This window comes from Silurus meridionalis, chromosome 20 (assembly GCF_014805685.1).
Source record: "Silurus meridionalis isolate SWU-2019-XX chromosome 20, ASM1480568v1, whole genome shotgun sequence".
In the NCBI taxonomy this organism is placed as follows: Eukaryota; Metazoa; Chordata; class Actinopteri; order Siluriformes; family Siluridae; genus Silurus; species Silurus meridionalis.
In genome coordinates, this window is record NC_060903.1 from 15,050,056 (window position 1) to 15,069,690 (window position 19,635).

The 19,635-nt window shown below is 38.3% G+C and overlaps 3 protein-coding genes across 6 annotated transcripts; 1 reads left to right on the forward strand and 2 right to left on the reverse strand.

The window, feature by feature from the left end:
- Positions 1 to 382: 382 nt before the first annotated feature.
- Positions 383 to 2,535, reverse strand: sptssb (serine palmitoyltransferase, small subunit B). 3 transcript variants are annotated; one of them, XM_046876214.1, is made up of 2 exons: positions 2,210 to 2,535; positions 383 to 768 (listed from the first exon to the last, which is right to left on the reverse strand). In XM_046876214.1, the coding sequence occupies exon 2, from the start codon at positions 713 to 715 to the stop codon at positions 473 to 475; it is 243 nt and encodes an 80-aa protein (XP_046732170.1). In that variant the 5' UTR covers positions 716 to 768; positions 2,210 to 2,535; the 3' UTR covers positions 383 to 472. The 3 variants fall into 3 exon arrangements, with proteins under 3 accessions (XP_046732170.1, XP_046732169.1, XP_046732168.1); XM_046876213.1 differs by having other exon boundaries at positions 383 to 751; positions 2,210 to 2,530; XM_046876212.1 differs by lacking the exon at positions 2,210 to 2,535 and adding an exon at positions 1,918 to 2,058 and having other exon boundaries at positions 383 to 751.
- Positions 2,000 to 17,724, forward strand: otol1b (otolin 1b). Of its 2 annotated transcripts, XM_046876207.1 has the most exons (6): positions 2,000 to 2,097; positions 7,378 to 7,483; positions 14,243 to 14,646; positions 15,306 to 15,395; positions 15,529 to 15,600; positions 15,695 to 17,724. In XM_046876207.1, exons 3-6 carry the CDS (start codon positions 14,250 to 14,252, stop codon positions 16,576 to 16,578), a joined length of 1,443 nt encoding a protein of 480 aa, XP_046732163.1. In that variant the 5' UTR covers positions 2,000 to 2,097; positions 7,378 to 7,483; positions 14,243 to 14,249; the 3' UTR covers positions 16,579 to 17,724. The 2 variants fall into 2 exon arrangements, with proteins under 2 accessions (XP_046732163.1, XP_046732162.1); XM_046876206.1 differs by lacking the exons at positions 2,000 to 2,097; positions 7,378 to 7,483 and adding an exon at positions 7,835 to 8,697.
- LOC124402868 (high affinity immunoglobulin gamma Fc receptor I-like) lies at positions 17,375 to 19,588 on the reverse strand. The gene is made up of 6 exons (XM_046876211.1): positions 19,446 to 19,588; positions 19,324 to 19,359; positions 18,893 to 19,192; positions 18,545 to 18,811; positions 18,062 to 18,361; positions 17,375 to 17,844 (listed from the first exon to the last, which is right to left on the reverse strand). Exons 1-5 carry the CDS (start codon positions 19,468 to 19,470, stop codon positions 18,072 to 18,074), a joined length of 918 nt encoding a protein of 305 aa, XP_046732167.1. The 5' UTR covers positions 19,471 to 19,588; the 3' UTR covers positions 17,375 to 17,844; positions 18,062 to 18,071.
- Between the last annotated feature and the right edge of the window lie 47 nt (positions 19,589 to 19,635).

The following is a 19,635-nucleotide window of genomic DNA, read 5'->3' on the forward strand; positions in this document are numbered from 1 at the left end:
TCAAAAAGTAGGACATTAAAGTGAGACGATGAAGAAGACCTATTGCTAGAAGTCATATATCGGCTAAAATTGAGGATTTTTTTTTGCATTAAAAGCCTCATTTCATAGGAAACGTGATTAGAAACATGAATTCGAACAAGAGTGACATGTTTGTAAACGAAACTGACATCTACAAGAGAAATTATTGGACAATTTGTCTCACTGGCATATCTGAGAAATGGATAAAAACCATTGGGGACATGGCCACATGCAAACAATCATATGTGAGGGTTGGGAGATTGGTCCTGTCATGCAAAACATGAGCATTTATTCAGGGTCCCGTCCTGCCCCATCATGTACATTGGCACTGTGGGGAAAAAAATTGGCCATGGCTTTTTTTTTCACATTGCATCTTCTTCTTTTATCACTCCCAAATCTTCCTGAGTAAAGAGACAAACAACTCCAAATCAAAATGAAACAAAAGGTCCATATTTTAGCTCATAAGCGCTACGGTACTCTCCGGCTGCTCCCCACACAGTCCTGAGAAGAACTCCAGTGCCAGGCGCACGTGGATGGGTACGAAGACGTAGGAAGTATAGACCACCATGGCCACCATAGTAAAGAGGACTGTATTGAAGATGGATTTCTCCCATGGTTCCAGGACGTAGATGCCTGTGATGAGGAGATACTGGTAGTACAGCCAGCCCATGTATTCTCGCATGTTCTTCACATCCATGCTTTTGGTTTGGTCCTTCCCAAACGCTGGTTGGCACTGGACAGCATGAAGGCCAAAAGAGACAAAACAAAGCAGGCTTTATGTTATGCAAATGGCGTTTGTCTAGAACATTCCTCACGTCATATTTCTGAGGCTGGAATTCAAAATCTATAAATATGTGTAGATACGTTATATGGAGTACGTGCGATGTATTAAAAAAAACAAGAGAGCGATTTGTATTTGTGTAAGACAGAGAGTGTGACACTGAGATGTGATTCTCGAAGGCAATTTGAGGTGGAACTTCTGTAGTTATGCCTAGAGGCTAATCAACAAATGAATTTAAGGGCAATCCTCTGGTGAAAATCTAGTAAAAAAAAACGCAGAACCTCCTTTCCCTGCAGCTACATCAAATCATCACGTACACTATTACACGTTACTGTTAAAACGATTAGTTATTATCCTACTGTACCACGCTGCAAGCTCCTGAATCAGACCTCTTATCAGATCTCTCTCCACTTGCCAGGCACCAGCACTAAAGCCATTCGAGACACAAGTGAAACTTTTTTTTTTTTTGTACTGTAAGCACATCTTTCCTTCGAACAACTTCATTCTTCATTCTAATCGAGTGTAAATAAGTGTAAATAAGTAAGGTGGGTTGTATTCATTCTGGGGTCCTGAACGGAGTTGAAACCATCATCCGGGCTTGTTTTAACGAGTCAATTAGACATTCGCGTTAATCATTTAGAGTATAGAGCTCGGGTCTGAGTCAAGGGCAGGTGTCACGGTTCACTTGTGTCAACCGAAACAAGATGAGACAACATAAACAAACCTATAACTGCTAGAACATTCCTCTGCTCAAATATCAAGTCAACAAGCACTATGAAAATACATATCGAGTCAATAATGATGCAAATATTGAATATAAATAGAATAATTTATAGTCTGTGGTACTTATAGATAGATAGATAGATAGATAGATAGATAGATAGATAGATAGATAGATAGATAGATAGATAGATAGATAGAAAGAAAACTATTGGGACATAAACAACTCATTACAGTACATTCACACATCAATAATAATAATAAAAAAAAAATGTCTAAAGCCCTGTATATCTCTCTCTCAACACACATCTGTTTTGTTTTCTGGGTCTTTTATATCTAATAAAAGTGAGAATCGCAATAGACACGGGGACAGAAACAAGTTGGCGATGTTCACTCACCTCTGCGAGTCCTTCACACGTAAACACACACACGCCTGAGCGCACACACACTGATACACATGCAGACATAAACACACACACACACACACACGCTCACACGCACAGCCTGGTGGATAAAGTTGATCGCGGGACACTGTTTCGTCCAAACGCAAAGCTGTTCCACCGGTCTGGGAATGTCAGGTGCGCGCACACACACACACACACACACACACACACACAGGCACACTGCCCCTCTACTTTTGATCGGACACCACACCCATCCTGGCCCTTATACGTTTCTTTTCATTCTCACCTGGGTAAAGTGCGTACGTGAGCAGGTGCGTGAATGGATGCGCGCGTAAGTGAGTACGAGGATGCGTGAGCGAGTGCGTGGATGCGCGCGTGAGCGAGTGCGTGAGTGAGCGCGTGGATAGGCGCGTGAGTGAGTGCGTGAGTGCGTGCGTGCCAGCGTGCGTGGGAGGCTTTGATTCACGCTCCGAAGAAATCCGCAAAGACGGTGCAGGGGGTCGCGTTTCCTTTCATGTCGCTCTCCGCGCTCCGGGTTTTTGGCGCAGAGTTTCTGCTCAGCCTCTGGTCATGATGCTGCCGCCGCAGTACGGCGCGTGACGTCACCGGGACCGACCCGAGCTGTAAAACCCTCAAACCCCTCCCTCCCTCCATCTCTCTCTCTCTCTCTCTCTCCCTCCCTTTCTCTCTCTCTCCTCCTTCCCTCCCTCCCTCCCCTCTCTCTCTCTTTTTTCAGTGTTCTGTTCATATAATATAATATTCTGTTCATATAGTTTATAAATATATATATATTCTATTCTGTTCATAAAGTTTATAAATATAAATATATATATATAGTACAGACAAAAGTTTGGACACACCTTGTGTGTCCAAACTTTGGTCTGTACTGTATATATATATAATGTATATGTAAAAATCTAAATTTATATAAAAAAAAAATTACAGTATAAATTTAAGTATAAGTAAAAATCTATGTACCAGACATATCATATAAACTCGAATCTAATCTGAATTCGATCGCATGTGTCTACGTGAGAAAACCACATGTATGTCTTTTGGGTTTGGTAAGCAGATGGGGATTTAATGATTATGACAAGATGATATGACACTGCTGATTGGTTATTTAGTAGCTGACGGTGTTAGAACATTCAACAAGTAAGCAAAGAGTTGGAAGTTTACACCACCATGCTTCATACTTTTTATAATAACAGCTTTGCTTCACAGGGTTTGGGATTGTTGATTATAACAGTGGGCAGCACATGTGCAGTAATTTGAATGGAGATATAAACGGTTACTGTACAGATCAAACTAAAACATTGCTGTAATCCTGCTTCACTGTTTGGGTCTGCGTGGGTTTCCTTAAGGATCTATGGTTTCCTCTTACCTACTCAGCAGTATGTAAATTAGTCACTAGAAAAAGTAGATTGAATGGGCATGTGGGGTCTGCTGGTATCCCATTCAGGATGTATTTCCACCTAGTTGTCAGTGTTCTCCGAGCAAACCCTTTTCTCTGATCTTCATAACAACTAAACTTGACTGCAGTGACTGTGTCAAAGTTCACAGTATTTCAGACTTGGTCCACATCTTCACTTTCATATCGCTCACCTTGAGCAATGCTTTATTTTTTATCACAATCCTTCACAGACCTCAGTTATGCAGCACACATGAAATGGTTGTCTTGTGCACCTCAACTCCTTCAGAGTGGCTGTTGGTCTCGCCTTGGCTTCCTTCCCCAATCTCTGGATGATGTGATTCAGCCTGTACTTCCTCACCATGTATCCAACACTGCTCACTAGGATGTCCTCTTAGATATAATACTTACACTTTTTCAGACTAACAGTCTCTTAAAAGACAGAATATGTAAGGTGTATTTTGTTTAGAAAATGGGAGCTGTGTAATACATCACAGGCAAATAGTCGATTATATTATAAACAGGAAGTTGTGTCCATGTAAACAAAACATCTGGACCTCTAAGAATGAAGTGGCCTAAATACTTATGGAAGTTTTTGATTTTCTTCGAAGTCCTCATTCAACATAAGCGTTGATGTACCATGAGTTTGCGGTAAAAAAAATAAGGTCTGAAAGAAAGTGTATGTCATTTCAATCCCAGTAATGCTATAAGGAAAGGAACTGCTTTCCCATGAATTTGTTCTGTCTCTGAAACTGTGTATTACGCTGTAAGAACAGTTTATTAATATATCTTGAAGGCAAATATTTGAAAACCTTAACTTTCAAATGAGGCCATGGTGATCAAGAGATATGGAAAACCCTGCATTATTATACAATGTCAGTAGATTTATAATGTGCTGTCTCTGATAGATAGAATTATGCATGCGAGTGCAGATAAATATGCAAAAATATGTACAGCATGTTATATATAAGCGGATAAATGTAAAATAAATATAAAGGCTTTGGGCGAAGTATAAATGTGCGGGAGCTGAACGAATATAATCATATACGTGAACATATATTCACGTATATGATTATATTCGTTCAGCTCCCGCACATTTATACTTCATTTATACTTATTAGTGCAGGATGTGTGTAAGGCATAATATATGTATGTGTAGAGAATATAAAAATGTAACTGTTTTGATATGAATTTGAAACGTGAAACTATTTTTTTGAATATAAAACTAATTGTATAAAATTCTCGACTTAACGTCAATGGTTGATCTTCCGCCTTGCTGCCTTGGTCAATGAATTTAGAGCATGTGTACACGTGTTTACAGGGAAAACTTTAGGATTTAGTTCTTGGAATATGTCTGTTTACAGTGCTCATCAAATTCCAGGATTTGCCACAGAAACCGTGTTTTGCTGAGGCCTTCCATGTATTTAGGTTAAAAGTACAAGATCTAAATTGGAAACACTTACTGCAAACAGGAAGTGCAGTGTTGGTGATGTGGTAAAATATAACAATTAAAATGTATATCATGTGATAAGACTAAAGAAAAATGTTGAATGTTGGGAAAATGAACTAAAATCCGACATGGGGTGAACCTGCAGAACCTGCATTGAACAGAAACATGACAGAAATGGCGGTCAGCAACAAATATAATAGCATTAGCTTAAACATGACAGGGATAAAGACAGTGACAAGGTATAGAGACAGAACTCAATCCAAGCCTAAGGGAAAATGTTGACATGAAGCAACCTCAGTGGTATACTTAGAGCCTAGGGTGAAATCACTGACTGTTCCTGATACTGAGGAAATCTCATGTCCCAAGACTGGAAAGCCCTGGGGGTAAACATGACATAGCGGAGGTTCAGAGGGTGTGCTCAATACAGAGGGAGACTGCTGACCTAAAACTGGCTGGAGTCTGATGATGAAAGTTGAAGTTAGGTGTATTCTGGGGGGAATTGAACCAAAGTAAGGCTGAATGAAGCATCTAGCTGTTGCTACACATTGTATTTTTATTTGTCTTTTACAAAATTGAGAATTAGATCAACTGTAATAGCAACTAAAACTGAGGATCCTGAGAGATTTTTAGGAGGCACAGAGTACACTAGGGTTTATATCAGGACTGAGAAAGGAGTGAAAACAGAAATGAATAAGAACCGAAATTACAGTGCATATGCTAAGCCTGGGACTGAAGCTGTGGCACAGACACAAAGTCCCCCAAGCTGAGTTGATGGGGACCCTTAAAAACTGCCTCTCTGTGATTATTGGAGGAGCACTGCTGTTAAAAAAACCCACAATTTTCTTCCGTTGTCACACTGATTTGAACATTTATTTAACATTTTCCCTGCTGTTACATACATTCAATATTTGCTTGTGAAGAGAATTTGGCTGCACTTGTTTTGAGCTCAGTTTTCCTGCTCTTTTCTCTCATATTTTCATCGCAAAGACGCCAAGAACTGCAACCAATTTGAACAGGTTACAGGTTTTGGCCTGTAAAATAGCACCTGAGCTGAGTTAAGTGAAAGGCAACCTGACACCCCACTTTCTGAATCCTTCGACCGAAAGCTACATGGTGACCCTTTTTTTCTTGGTACAACCTTCAACCCTTGCACTTCAAGGTTTCGATCCAAATGTTAGGTTCCCAGCTCATTTATTAGTATGGTGGAAATATTTGCCTTTTTAGGAAGAGCTCATCTTACCAGATGTCCCAAATTTAGTCAAGATCTCAATCAAATTCATTCTCAAAAAGAACAGCCAGTGGCTTTTGTGCTGCCAAATCCACTGACAAAAGGACAAATTTGCTGGATCCTGTGACAAAGTCTTGTCAGAAAGAGGACAGTGAATGTGAACATGTGAACTGTGTGACTGATCTGTACAACCCAGACTCAACACACACTCGTACTCACTTTGCACCCCCATGTCTTCAGTACCACTCACATTACATCACTTTATTACTATAAACTGTTTACAACAGGTTTACTGGCAGCGCTATTTTTTTTTATTTTGTGTTTTGTGTATTTGTGTTGCACTGTCTTGTGTTGTCTTTGCAATGTTTGCACCAGGTTGCACACATGCCCTTTATGTGGCGAGGACACTTATTAGTCCTTAGCCCTGTGTTTTCTGTGATTGTTCTTGTATGTAGCACAGGAGGCACAGGAGGAACGTTGTTTCATTTCACTGTGCAATGCGTCATCTATATATGGTTGAAATGACAATAAAAGAGAGAATCTGTACATAGAATGCAGGAAGAGAGCTGGCTCTTCAGACCACCCATGCAGTAAGAAGACAAATATTCGTTATGATCTGATAACTCTTATTTACACGCTTATCCTAAGCAAACGTTTTGCTGTTGCTTTGATCATGTGATGATTGTCACATGCAGTATATGTTATACCTCAGTAATTTAATGACCCACAGCTACAATGATACAATGATCAAGATGAGGTAATTGGATATAAAAAAAAAGCCACACAGGCTTGGGATTAAAGTTGTTATTGCTGTAAACATGGTGACCGTCACCTCGATATGCCTCTGTGATTTCTCTTCTTTAATTTTAACCAGCAACCTGATACATTTTATTGGGCCTATATAAACAGCACAATTAAAAGGCAGATCATTCGGGATTATTATTCGGGATCTATTGATTTCCATGTAGACTGTAATTTGTAATGTGGTTTGTCACATCTAAGTGAAGTATTTGAACATTTATAAAGCAAACAATGCACAAAAATATAATAACAATCACCTCATCTGTGGAATCATCACAATAAAGGTTAATGTACACTGTCATAAAATACAGTTTTTACTTTTTCTGTTTTAAAGACTGTTCTGTTCTTATTCATCACTGTAATGTTCTTTTTTAATCAGGGTCTTTCTGAAAGCTGTCCTGTTCTTTTCTTCAGTTTGTTTTGTAAATACTGTAGTACTTTATGCTGGCGAGCTGCCCAGTGTTGCCCCGTGTAGTGTACGGTCCCTGGTGAGATCTTGATCTTCTGTTAGTGTTTGTGTAAATGTTCTCATGTTCTCTTCATGTCTGAATGGGTTTCCTCAAGGTTCTCCAGTTTCCTTCCCACCTCCCAAAAATATGTGTGCAGTGCCCAGCGTTTGACTGGAATTCCATACAGGGTGCATTCCCATCTTATACCTAGTGTTCCCAAGGTAAGTGAATTTTGTATTGTAACTCTTTTAGCTGATCTGCTTTTTCTTCATTGTATTATTATTTGTTTTACAGACACTTTTTTCCCAAAGAGGACAGGATATGGTTGCGTTCATCACCAAAGTCTAACCAATATCCCCCTCTAGTGGGTAAAAATATATTTAACCCAAGAGTGAAACAACATTTTGTTTTTATCTTTAAAAAATGTTATATATATGTAATATAAAGTATGATTAAGTCTATTGAATGTGTCATTTGGCAAACTGCAATTTAAAGGTGCATCAATTTATAGTCTGTCACATGGTCATTTTGGATTCAAAAGTTTTTTTATATATATATATGCCAAAAATATTACACAGACGTCTATATATTACATATATGCACTTGTAAGTCAAAAAGTGATGTCCATATGATAATTGTTGATACATAAAACCACATAATATTCCGCATAGTAAAATGAAATATTAAGAAAATAAACGCACGTAAAAGTCACGTGAATAAAGAATGAATCAAGTGTCAAATAAAACATCATGTGGAAATGTTGACAAGTGAAGTGTCTAAATGCCACATCTGTAAATGTATCATGTGACATTGTCTTTGTGCAGAAGGATATTAGTGTTTCCTGGCAAGATTGTCCATAATAATAATAATAATAATAATAATAATAATAAGTATCTTTTATTATTATTTGCTGTGGAAAATGGCACAATGGTAAATAATACTAAAATACAGATTGGTTTTGTCCTTATTTTGATTTTAGAGACAATACATTACACATAATAATGGAGACAGACAGCAGAAGAAACAGAGAGAGAGAGAGAGAGAGAGAGAGAGAGAGAGAGATTGAGAGAGGGGGGGGGAGAGGAGGATAAGAAGGTGAATGAAGTGCACAGTGCTCGGTGGGCCTGGGTCAGGTTTCTGGGTCACTCTCGGCAACAGCACTTTGTTCAGATTCAGTCTGGGTGACTGCAAATCACTGGGCCAGAACCAACATAGTCCACCCACTTCTGGCAAGTGTGTGTGTGTGTGTGTGTGTGTGTGTGTGTGTGTCACACTGAGTAGAGAGAGGGAGGAAAAGAGGGTGACACTCCTCCTGTAAAAGGTATAGCTTTATATCCAGTACATGAATCCTGATTCCAAAAATTGGTCTCTCGATTCTGACGGAATTAGCTGAACTCGAAGGAAAATCACAGGCAGCACAATCCTGACACATCTGGTAAATCGTCTTTCTAGAGTTTTCTGAGTAAAAGATCATTTCTAGGGAATCTTATTTCTGGGATTAAGACCAGATTGTGTATAATGATAGAGGTCAAATTAAAAATGAAATAATGCGAGCTGTTTCGGACGTGTTTTGAATATTGGTCAGATTTTAATTCACGAGTTAATAACATAATAATTAATATAGAATATTATAAATAATTAATGAATTATATTATTAAGTAATTGTGCACAATGCTATTTATTAATGAATAGCATTTACCACAAATAAGATGGTGGTATATCGCTTAAGACAGATACAGTCTTAGAGCAACTTCCTCTATTTTTTTTGTAACATAGCATATGCATTAGAGTAAATGTAGATGTGCATGGATATTACCTTTTCTCTGTTCAGACATATACATTCGAAAAGGGACAAGCATTAAATCTGGATGTCTGATGAGCTGTTTCATACTTGTATATCTTTAGTTGTTTAGTTTTATCTTTGGTGTCTTAACTGTGAATGTGTTAAGATTTATTTTGACTATCTATCTATCTATCTATCTATCTATCTATCTATCTATCTATCTATCTATCTATCTATCTATCTAAAAAAAAAAAAATATATATATATATATATATATATATATATATATATATATATATATATTTTTTTTTTTTTTACATACATACATATATATACACACACACACACACACACACACACACACACACACACACACACACATACATATATATTTACTGCATATATTAATTAATTTATATAATATTAATTTATATAAATTAATATTGCATAGTTTTTCCCCTTGTGTTGTGAGCCCTTTTTATTGCATTATTTATTTATTTATTTAAATTTTTTTTTTTAACACAAGAACGACAGTCCTATAGTATATACAAATGCATTTTCAAAGCTTTTCAAATTAGGATATATATATCAGACAGAGAGCCTGAGAAACCGAAAGAGAGAGATGAAAAAAGATAAAGAAGTAGAATGAGGCTTTTTAGGCAAATGGTTCAACAGCTACTCCTTTCTTTACAGGGTCATAGTGAACCCCATTAAGGGCTTACCACTCGAGCACAGCCTGAGCTGTTACTCTACCAGAGGCTAAACACACCTTGGGCTCAGATGGCAGACATGCCCTCTCTTTACAAAAGGGGAAAGGAGGGCAAACATGCAGACATATGCTAAGTGCAGCTACACCTAAAGCAAAGTTTTTGTCCATGTTTGAATTTTGCATTCGAAGACTTGATTAAAAACGATTACTTCTTGGAATCTTAGCTGCGACTGATTGTGTGGTTGTTGGGGTTGGATTGTGATAGAGGTTTTACCCTGTCTCACCCTATCTCTTCTCTAAGCTTGAGAAATTCAGGGGTATGGGGTGGTCAGGGGGCAAGCTGAGGGCCTTTGCTAAGTGAAAGGGTTGAGTGGATGGAAGGTAAAGTGAGCACAATGGCTGAGGCTGTTGAATAGTGGAGTAATACCAATAGGTCAGTGTGGAGTAGTTCACTCCAGAAAGACTCTTCAGTATCAAGATCTTGTATAATTTAGTTGCATGGCACTTTTTCGATGAAAAGTGAAAATCTAGCCTCCCAGCTGTTGATTATTTATTTTATTTTTTTAGAGATTCTGCCTATATTCGAATTTTTGAGTAATATGGTGTACTGTATGTGTTCTCCCTTCTGAACCCCAACTCATTAATATGTTCTTCGCTCATTTTACCTGAACAGATGATTCATTAGATAAGCGCTTTCCTCTAAAAAAAAAAAAGAAAGAAACAGCTCAGGTTTGGGCTATGGTGAGATTATCAGTGCTCTTTTGGGCAAAAGCTTTTTTGGAGTAACACCAAATAGCTTGGAATACATCTCTGATTCCCTGAGCTAACACATGGGGTAAATCTGAGATCTAAAAAACAGAGAGAAGGAATAGCCAAGAGTTAAAATTAGACCTTAGATGACTTTGTAGGTATAACAATTACTGACCGTGTCCCATCTGTTGCAGAGAATGTATACCCCACTAGAGGTGGGAAGTAATGAAGTACAAATACTTACAGTACTTAAGTAGAATTTTCTGGTATCAGTACTTTACTATTTCTTTTTTTAGACAACTTTTTAATCTCACTTATTAGATTTTTACAGCAATATTTGTAATTTTTTTATCTATCACTGGTGTATCAAACAATGAGCAGGCACAAGGCAACAAGAAGTTAGCGATGTAAACGTGACTGAGAACAGAGACCTTCCTGATCCCCTGATCATCATCATCATCATCTTTTCTCTGCTTGTGTTCTATATGGTTGATGTTCAGCCTGGATACATTCATTAGGTAACAAAATTTGAAATTAATTTTTATAAAATATATATACAGTATATAAACATACATTTATTCACGACGTCCTTTCTTTACTCAGATATAAATTAAATATTTAAACTCCACCAAAAAATATTTTTAATTAGTAAACATTTGATTTATTGATGTGCCAAGTCTCAAATTAAACACCAAAATCCGCCATAATTCACACAATTAAACCTCTGGGGGTCGACAAATGTGCTGACGCGTTTTGTGGCATTTTTCATCATAACGCCAAAACTAACCTAAATTACTGTCTATTTTTATCGTACGGATAAAAGAAATACATAATTCAAATCTGTAAAGGGTCTCCTTTTATTTGTACACTCATAATAACATCAAAACGCTGTGCTTTTGTAAAATAAAACAAACAGACAGGAAGCACTCACTGATGTCTGTCATCTCCCCTCACAAACACATAAATCAAACAACCTGAATCTCAGTGAAAACTTGCCTCACAGACATAATAACTACATGTTGCGAAAGCTCAAAATGTCTTTTACATAAACCAGTTCACATCGAATACAAAATTTATCTGATTATGTAATCTGTATGAAAGTTAGAAGAGGTACAGTTTCTCTGGTATCACCTCATTAACCGTCCGTGTGGAAACATATCAAAAGTTCTGTTTGCTGTCCGGATGATTTACGTACTTTAAACCACCATAATTACTTTAAAACATTTACAAGTATTTTTTTGTCTTCATGCTCAATGTTGAGTTTGGTTTCTCTAATAAAAACATACATTTGCATGAAGCATCCATATTTCTCTATGTCAATGTTGCTTGGAGTATTAAAAACAAAGTATTAATATATGGTACATTAAGTTGCGATTAAATATTTTAATTGATTGACAGCCCTAATATTAATATGACGTAATGTCCTGTTACCAGCATGACACTAAAACAGGTAGTAGTAATGGCTACTTTTTAGAGTACTTGTCAGAGCCCTAACTTCTATACTTTAACTTGAATGAAAAAAGTGTAGTCAGTACATCACCTTTTACCTAAGTATTTTAAAACATGAGCATCTGTACTTCTACTTAAGTGAAGGATGTGTGTACGTTTGCCACTTCTACACCAAACCCCAATGTGCTTTAGTGTGAAAATAGAACCACTAATATACAGAAATTATTTGGTGGATGATCGACAGCCCATCAAAGAATGGCACACGGAGGTGTTATTACAATTCCACCTATAATACTCAATCTGATACACTTGAACCAGCATTATCAACTATTATGCCTTAAGCAATGGTATACCATTATAGGTGAAGCATCTATGTAAGGGTATGCTGGTATATTCAATGTAATTGACCATTGTTTAAAGGAACAGTTTTGGCGCACCTTCGCATAAAGTCCCTTGAACCGTAATGGAATGAGGAACACCATTCATTCATTAGATTTTACTTAAAGTGGGTGTTTGATAATGGTGGTGGAGACACTTTCTAACACTTTTGTCCAAAATCCTTGTTAGGTGGTGAACCACAGTGGGGACCACATTGAGACACAGCATAAGATTGACATAATTATCAAACCATTCATTCCCTTATCTACGGTATAATGTCTATATGGACAATAGAGCTGTGAGTTCAATGACAGAATGAAGCAGCATAAATCATTCAGCCTGCTTTTGGTAACATAACATCTTTTTCATCCAGTGTCCAAATCCCTACGATTGCTGCTTAAACCCTAAAGCTTGGCACCTGGTCGTTCACTGGGGTTTGATAAAAGTGCTGAAGAAATTCTTCCCATATTGAATGACTAGCCTCAGTGCCCTGACTCCAGCTGGCAGCCTGTGTCTTTTTTCTTGTTTTTTGGCTGTCTACTAGATGGAGTGATTCATGAGGGTGCTGTATCCCATGTCATGGTACACATGAGAGGTAAAGAAACTTGGCCACTGTTACAGGGTTCTGCATTGGCCAGTTCTGGGGCATTAGGATTGGGGTCCCTATTATCACATTATTTTTAATGGATATTCAATATTGTTAATCAAATGTATAATCTTAGAATTGTATATCAGCAAAACCCAACAAACATTTTCAGCATATGTCGTTATACAGAGAGAATCTTTTACTTATCGATTTATACAACTGAGTTTACATTGAGCTGAGATTACAATCTCTGAGCAGAGATGGCAAAAGTACACACATCCTTTACTCAAGTATCAGAGATACTCTGGTAAGATTATGGTAAAAGTTGAAGTACTGACTACACTTTTTACTCAAGTTTATTACCTGTTTTAGTGTCACGCTGGTAACTGGACATCACGTCATATTAATATATTAATACAAAAGAATTTCTAATTATGTTACCTAACAAATGTATCCAGGTTGAACATCCATCATGTAGAACACAAGCAGAGTAAAGCTGATGATGATCAGGTGATCAGGAACGTCTCATCCATGTTAGCCCCGTACATCTTGCTGCCTTCTGAATTGCTTGTTGTTAGCTTTATAGGCTATGGTGCGTAAAAGTGGGGAAATGATACACCAGTGGGAAATCTAAAAAGCTGTGCAACGACAAGAAATAGGTTGATGGGCTGAAAACGGCACGCAATGTGAAGATAAAATATTGTTCATGTCACCAAATAGATTAAAACTCAAGTAATGGTTTATGGAGCCTGGTTTACAAAGGTAAGAAGTAGAAAGTACAGATATTTGTGTAAATAATTTAATGAGTGAAAGTCAAAAGTTAAGTGTAGTGAAGTGAAGTACTGATACCAGAAAAATCTACTTAAGTACAGTAACAAAGTATTTGTATTCATTGGTACTTCCCATTCTCTGTCATTGAGCTCAATCTCTAGTGTTATTGAACACATGAAGATTTTATTTACACGTTTTATTTTGCTTTGAATTAGGCAAATAATTACTTTGACATTAAAAAATCTGTGGGTTTAATTTTGTCATGCATAAAACCAAAATGGTTTGACCCTTTATTGCACCACACATTTTACCCTGAATAAAATATTTTAGTTAAAAAGTTTTTTTATTAGCTAACCTAGCGATAACTATAGATATAGAGCCCTTATATTGTTCTGAATGACTCACTGGGACAAATAATAACCCTATCAGAGTTTTTGTGAGCCAAAAATCCAGTGGGCATTTAAATTTTGCAAGATATAAATAAAGGTTGGTCATTTCTTGGAATTTACTGAAGCAAAATTGTGAAAATTCTTCATTTCTTTCATTATGCACAGATCCAAGATGGCTGTACTTTGCATTCGATCAGTCATCCTGGCAGTGACTATACTGCTTTTGTCACCCATGAGCGATGCCATTAAAATAACCCCACGGCCCAAGTACCAATACACCAAAAAGCCTCCTCGAGATCTGGCCCACACTACCACACATGGCAAATCCACAGTCACTGCAAGAATAGTGGATTATACCAAGGCGAAAGACCGCGGTTCTTCTGTTAGTACAGAAAGTACCACAGTCCCTGCTAATGCATATGTGGGCTACCACCCAGACACCACGGTTGCACCAAACAGTTTGCAGGATAACTACACTTTGGACTATACAGAATGTTACCTCAACGTCTGTGAGTGCTGCCCTCCAGAACGTGGACCTGCTGGACCTAATGGAGACATGGGACCTCCAGGTTAGTGGATATATAATGCAACACACTGTGTTTGTAGTTTATTGGACACTTGTCTTACGAAGCTGAAGATTAACAATCACCATTTGAAGCAAGCAATTGGTTATTTTAAAGACAACTTGAGTATATCAAGCTTGTGAACTTGCAAGGTGGTATCAAAAGGTTTTGGGACTAGCTCTGTTTACAAGAAAGTACTTTATTTATTTATGTTTACACACTACCACCTTTAAAATAGACCCCTTGCCTAGCAGAAATGTGTCCTGAAAGTCTTCTTTTCGAAGTGGGTTAAACACCCTCTGCTATTCACGTTGGAATCAAAGTGGCAACCTTTAAACTAGATCTTCATCTTCGGTAAGAGAGTGAAGTGGGTGCGGAAGTGAGATCATGTTGCCTCCGACAAGAGAAACTTGTGAGGAGAGCTCGGTGACGGTGTAAACATGAATCGGAACAGGTCAGATTAGCACCAGTTGCACAGCTATCGATGTACACAGGCCGATGTCTTTTGGCACACTGGCTTATAAAGGTCGGTGCTCCCTGTGACTTTGCGTGCAGCCTTGTGCTGACATCTGTTGGCATGTTACAAAACTAGTCTCAAAACATTTTGGTACCACCTTTTATGATTTACTTCAAACATGAACTAGGCTAATCTTATCTATGTGTAGGACCTCCTGGACAAAAAGGGGACCCAGGACTCAAAGGGGCTATAGGACCAATCGGTCCAAATGGGACACCAGGATTGAAAGGTGACAAAGGTGAGAACCTTAAAGGGCAGGTGTAATAATGAACATTTGCAACCACAGATAATCTTTGTTAGACAGTTATGATTATTATGATATATTAGATCATACTGTGACAATGTGCATGTACCCACTAACAATTCTTTAGGAGAAAAGGGTGAGAAAGGAAGCAGTGGATTTGCAGGCTCTCCAGGCAATACAGGGAAGGCTGGACAGAAAGGTATATGTCATACATTATTCTAACAATAAGATACATGTAACATGTTTATTACAAGAAGATATACTGTATTACTTGCATTTTTAACTTTATATAGGTGATACTGGACTTAAAGGGGAAAAAGGTGCAGGCGGTATGCCAGGACTCAAAGGTGCAAAAGGTGAAAAAGGAGAGCCTAGTGAAAACGTAACTAAGGGCGACAGAGGTGAGGCAGGTAAAGACGGACCGCCTGGACCACAAGGCATAATTGGAGACAAAGGTGAGAAGGGTGAACGGGGAGAATGCGGACTACTGGGAGAGAGAGGACAAAAAGGAGAACCAGGCGAACCCGGGCCCTCAGGGATTAGAGGCGATCCTGGTTCTTCAGGGCTACATGGAATGCATGGAAACCCTGGCATACCTGGAGAGCGTGGTGAACCTGGGAACCCGGGAATCAAGGGGGAGCCAGGACCACGAGGTCTTGAAGGGGCTCAAGGTATCAGAGGTCTAAGAGGTCCTAAAGGTGAAAGAGGTCCCCCAGGAAAGCGTGGTGAACGTGGCCTTCAAGGCATCAAAGGGACGTCAGGGGACACAGTGGGCCAAATACGCTCTGCCTTCAGTGTAGGTCTTTACCCAAGCAAGTCATTTCCACCTTCGGGCTTTCCAGTGCGTTTTGACAAGATCTTCTACAATGGAGAAAACCATTACGACGTTGCCACTAGCAAGTTTAATTGTACCTACCCAGGGGTTTATGTCTTCTCCTACCAGATAACTGTAAGAAACAAGCCTTTACGTGCGTCCTTGGTTGTAAATGGAGTGCGGAAGTTGCGGTCGCGGGACGCACTTCAGGGTCAGGACATTGACCAGGCCTCCAGCTTGGTGCTTCTAAAGCTTACTGCTGGAGACCAGGTGTGGGTGGAGACCCTTAGGGATTGGAATGGGGCCTATTCAAGCAGTGAAGATGACAGCACCTTTTCAGGGTTTTTGCTCTATCCTGACTGACATCAAGACAAACCACAGTCAGATGTTGCACTGAAATCTACATAACCATCAACTGTAGGATTGAAATACAGAGATACAGAAATCCTATTCCTAACCACATTTGAAGGAATTCTGACCAATCCCTTTTGCTCGTGCAAACTCTCTGGACCAATCCTGCAAAAGAATGATTTTTTTTTTTTTTTTTTACATACCTCTGATATTTCCCAAAATATAAACAAAACAGTACTTTTAATCATATATAGCCAGGAGGAAACAGTTACCAAGGATGAATGTATAAATGCTGTGAATTCATTGTACAGTGCGCAAACCACTGCATCTAACATGCTCTCATGTTAACAAATGCAGTGTTACATCATGCCGCCTACCCTTGTGTTTGGGAATGTGAAAAACGGCCACTCCCATGACCATTTATGTTGGGTCCGGCAGGATCCCAGTCCTGACACACACCACTTAAACACTATGACTACTTACCATAAGTAACCTGGTGTTTATATCTTTATCAGGCTACACTTACACTACATATTCCAAATACAGATTCCTGCTATTTTTAGTCAGATATGACTATCTGGTTTTTGTGAATTTATTTTATAAAATAAACAAACAAAGCTCTGATAAACACCATACAACATAACAAATATGTCCATATTTGGGCATTGTATGTATTATAATAGGCATTAGTTAAAATAATCAGAAGTTTGTCATCTACAAACATATGCTGTATAACCCCATATTTGTTATTCAATTTGACCAAAGCTACTATACGCCAATGATCACCATTATCTTTGTACGTCACCAATGATGAACCTTGTGTATTACTTTATTATCTTTAATAGCCTGTTATATGCTGTATAAGCATGTCCATTTGTTTATTGATAGCTTGTAAAACAAAATCATTTATTATACATACATTTTATAAAGAAAAAAATGTATTGCTTTTTTTTTTCCAGATTTAAAAATCAGCCAATCATGCATGTGTATTAAAATCAAATAGAAAAACAAACTCTGTCTCTCTCCTTGCAAAATTGCATATGATGAAATGTGGTGTAGAGGTTTACACTAAATCAAAATAAAATTTGCATGATCGAAATCTAGTATAAAACATACACATTATATTAGAGGATTGAAATTGTGATAACATGGATGGGAGATGAGAAAGGTAGAAAACAAAGGAATAGGAATATACTAAAACCATGACGAACTTGGATTAAAGATGAACAGCTGTCTTGCTTTGCCTGTTCCTGGTCTGGATCATGGCTCTATTGGCAACTAAGAAGAATACAGTGATTTTGGTAAAGTGTCAGTTGTCAACGTCTGGGTCAAACATTTTTTTTTTTTTTTAATTAGCACATATTTCTTTGCTGACAGATTGTACCTATAATAGAAATTATAATCTAATCAAATATAATGAATTAAGAACCTGCACTAAAATATTCAGCCGTGTCAGATTATAAAAAAAAAAAAAAAAAAACCTTCAGAAACTTACATTTTGTGGACTACAAGACCCTAAGTGAGAGCTTATTACTCCACCTCTCCAAATTCAGGGACCTTATACGGACTTTGCAGGTGTAGGCTCCAGTATCATCTTTGCTCACAAATGAGATGACGTACGTGTCTTGGGCTGAAGCAGGTCCTAGCCGCTCACCATCTTTCAGATAGAAGTATTCTAGATTCAGGTCTGCTTCTCTAGCATTTACTTTGGTGATACAATTGAAGCTCACTTTGGTGCCACGCTTCACCACACCCCGACCTGAGACAAACTTCATTTCAGGAGTCTCCAATTTATCTGTAGTTAAACAGGTAAGATAAGTTTTGGCATGTTATATTTTAGACATGTTGGGTGAGTCATGAGATCATTAAATAACTACGAGCTTCCACACAATTTTAACAACATTTCATAGCACTTTTATGCCTCCAAGGAACAAAGGATTTTGGTAACTTGGAATCAAATTTTTAAAAAATGTCTTACCTAATACATTCAAAAGAGAAGGCAAAGACTGGGAAGACTGATATTCCTGGTTCGCAAGCCACATGGCCGTACATTTGTACATGCCTTTATCCTCAAGTGTAAGGCTGCTTAACACCAGGTTGCTGCCTTTCTGCCTCTGGATCTCCACCTCACCCTTGTAGAAGATAGCATCCGACAGGAAGGCACCATCACGGACACGGCAGGTCAGAGTTGCTGTTTCTTGGATAAGCAATGGCTCATATGAGGTTTGTAAAATAGCCCATCCACCTACAGGAGAGTGTAAATAATAATATAAAAAAATTCTACGCTCAAAAGAATTCACTCAAACACATTTTTAAGTATCTTTACCATCAACATCTATATTAAGTGGGTCACTTGGAATCGTCTCCACGGTGTACGGCCAATCTGTTATCAGCTTCTGTCCTTTACAGGTATACTTTCCACTTTGAAGGACTCGTGCCTTCTTTAACTGGTACACCTCTGAGGAGCCTTCGAGTTTACCCTCGTGGAACCACTCGTACGTCCAACTGGCCAAAGGGTCATCGGGGACACTGCAAGTCATCTCCACATCTTGCCCTGAGAAGAAATGGTGGTATCCCAAACTCACTGTAGCTTTGGCTTTCACTGGGGGTGGAGTGGGGTCTATTTCTGTAAATTGAAGGAATTAGTGACTCAAATCTAACACAATCAAACCAAGAATAACTCGCAAGATCACTCTTTCGGCACTTTAAACTCATTTAGTAACCACTGTACCGTATTTCCGAAGTCGTAATACGTACCATCGAGCCGGACACTTGAAAGCAAGGTTAAAAAAACTGCAGAAAGTAAGGAAAAAAAGTGTCAATACAAACCTCATTATAAACATCTTGCTCATGATAGACATCTTTGCGCACACACTCACCAATGACGTTGTGGAAGAAGGTCATAATTGTCGCTTTCGCTGCTCTCGGATCTGCGATCTGCTTTAAAAATCTCACCTAAGCTGTCTGAAAGAGATCCAGAAACGTCCCCTATTTATATGGCTCAACTGCACAAAAACAGGAAAAGCATCTCTTCCTTTACCGTAACAGAAAGAAAAAAAGCTAGCTTCA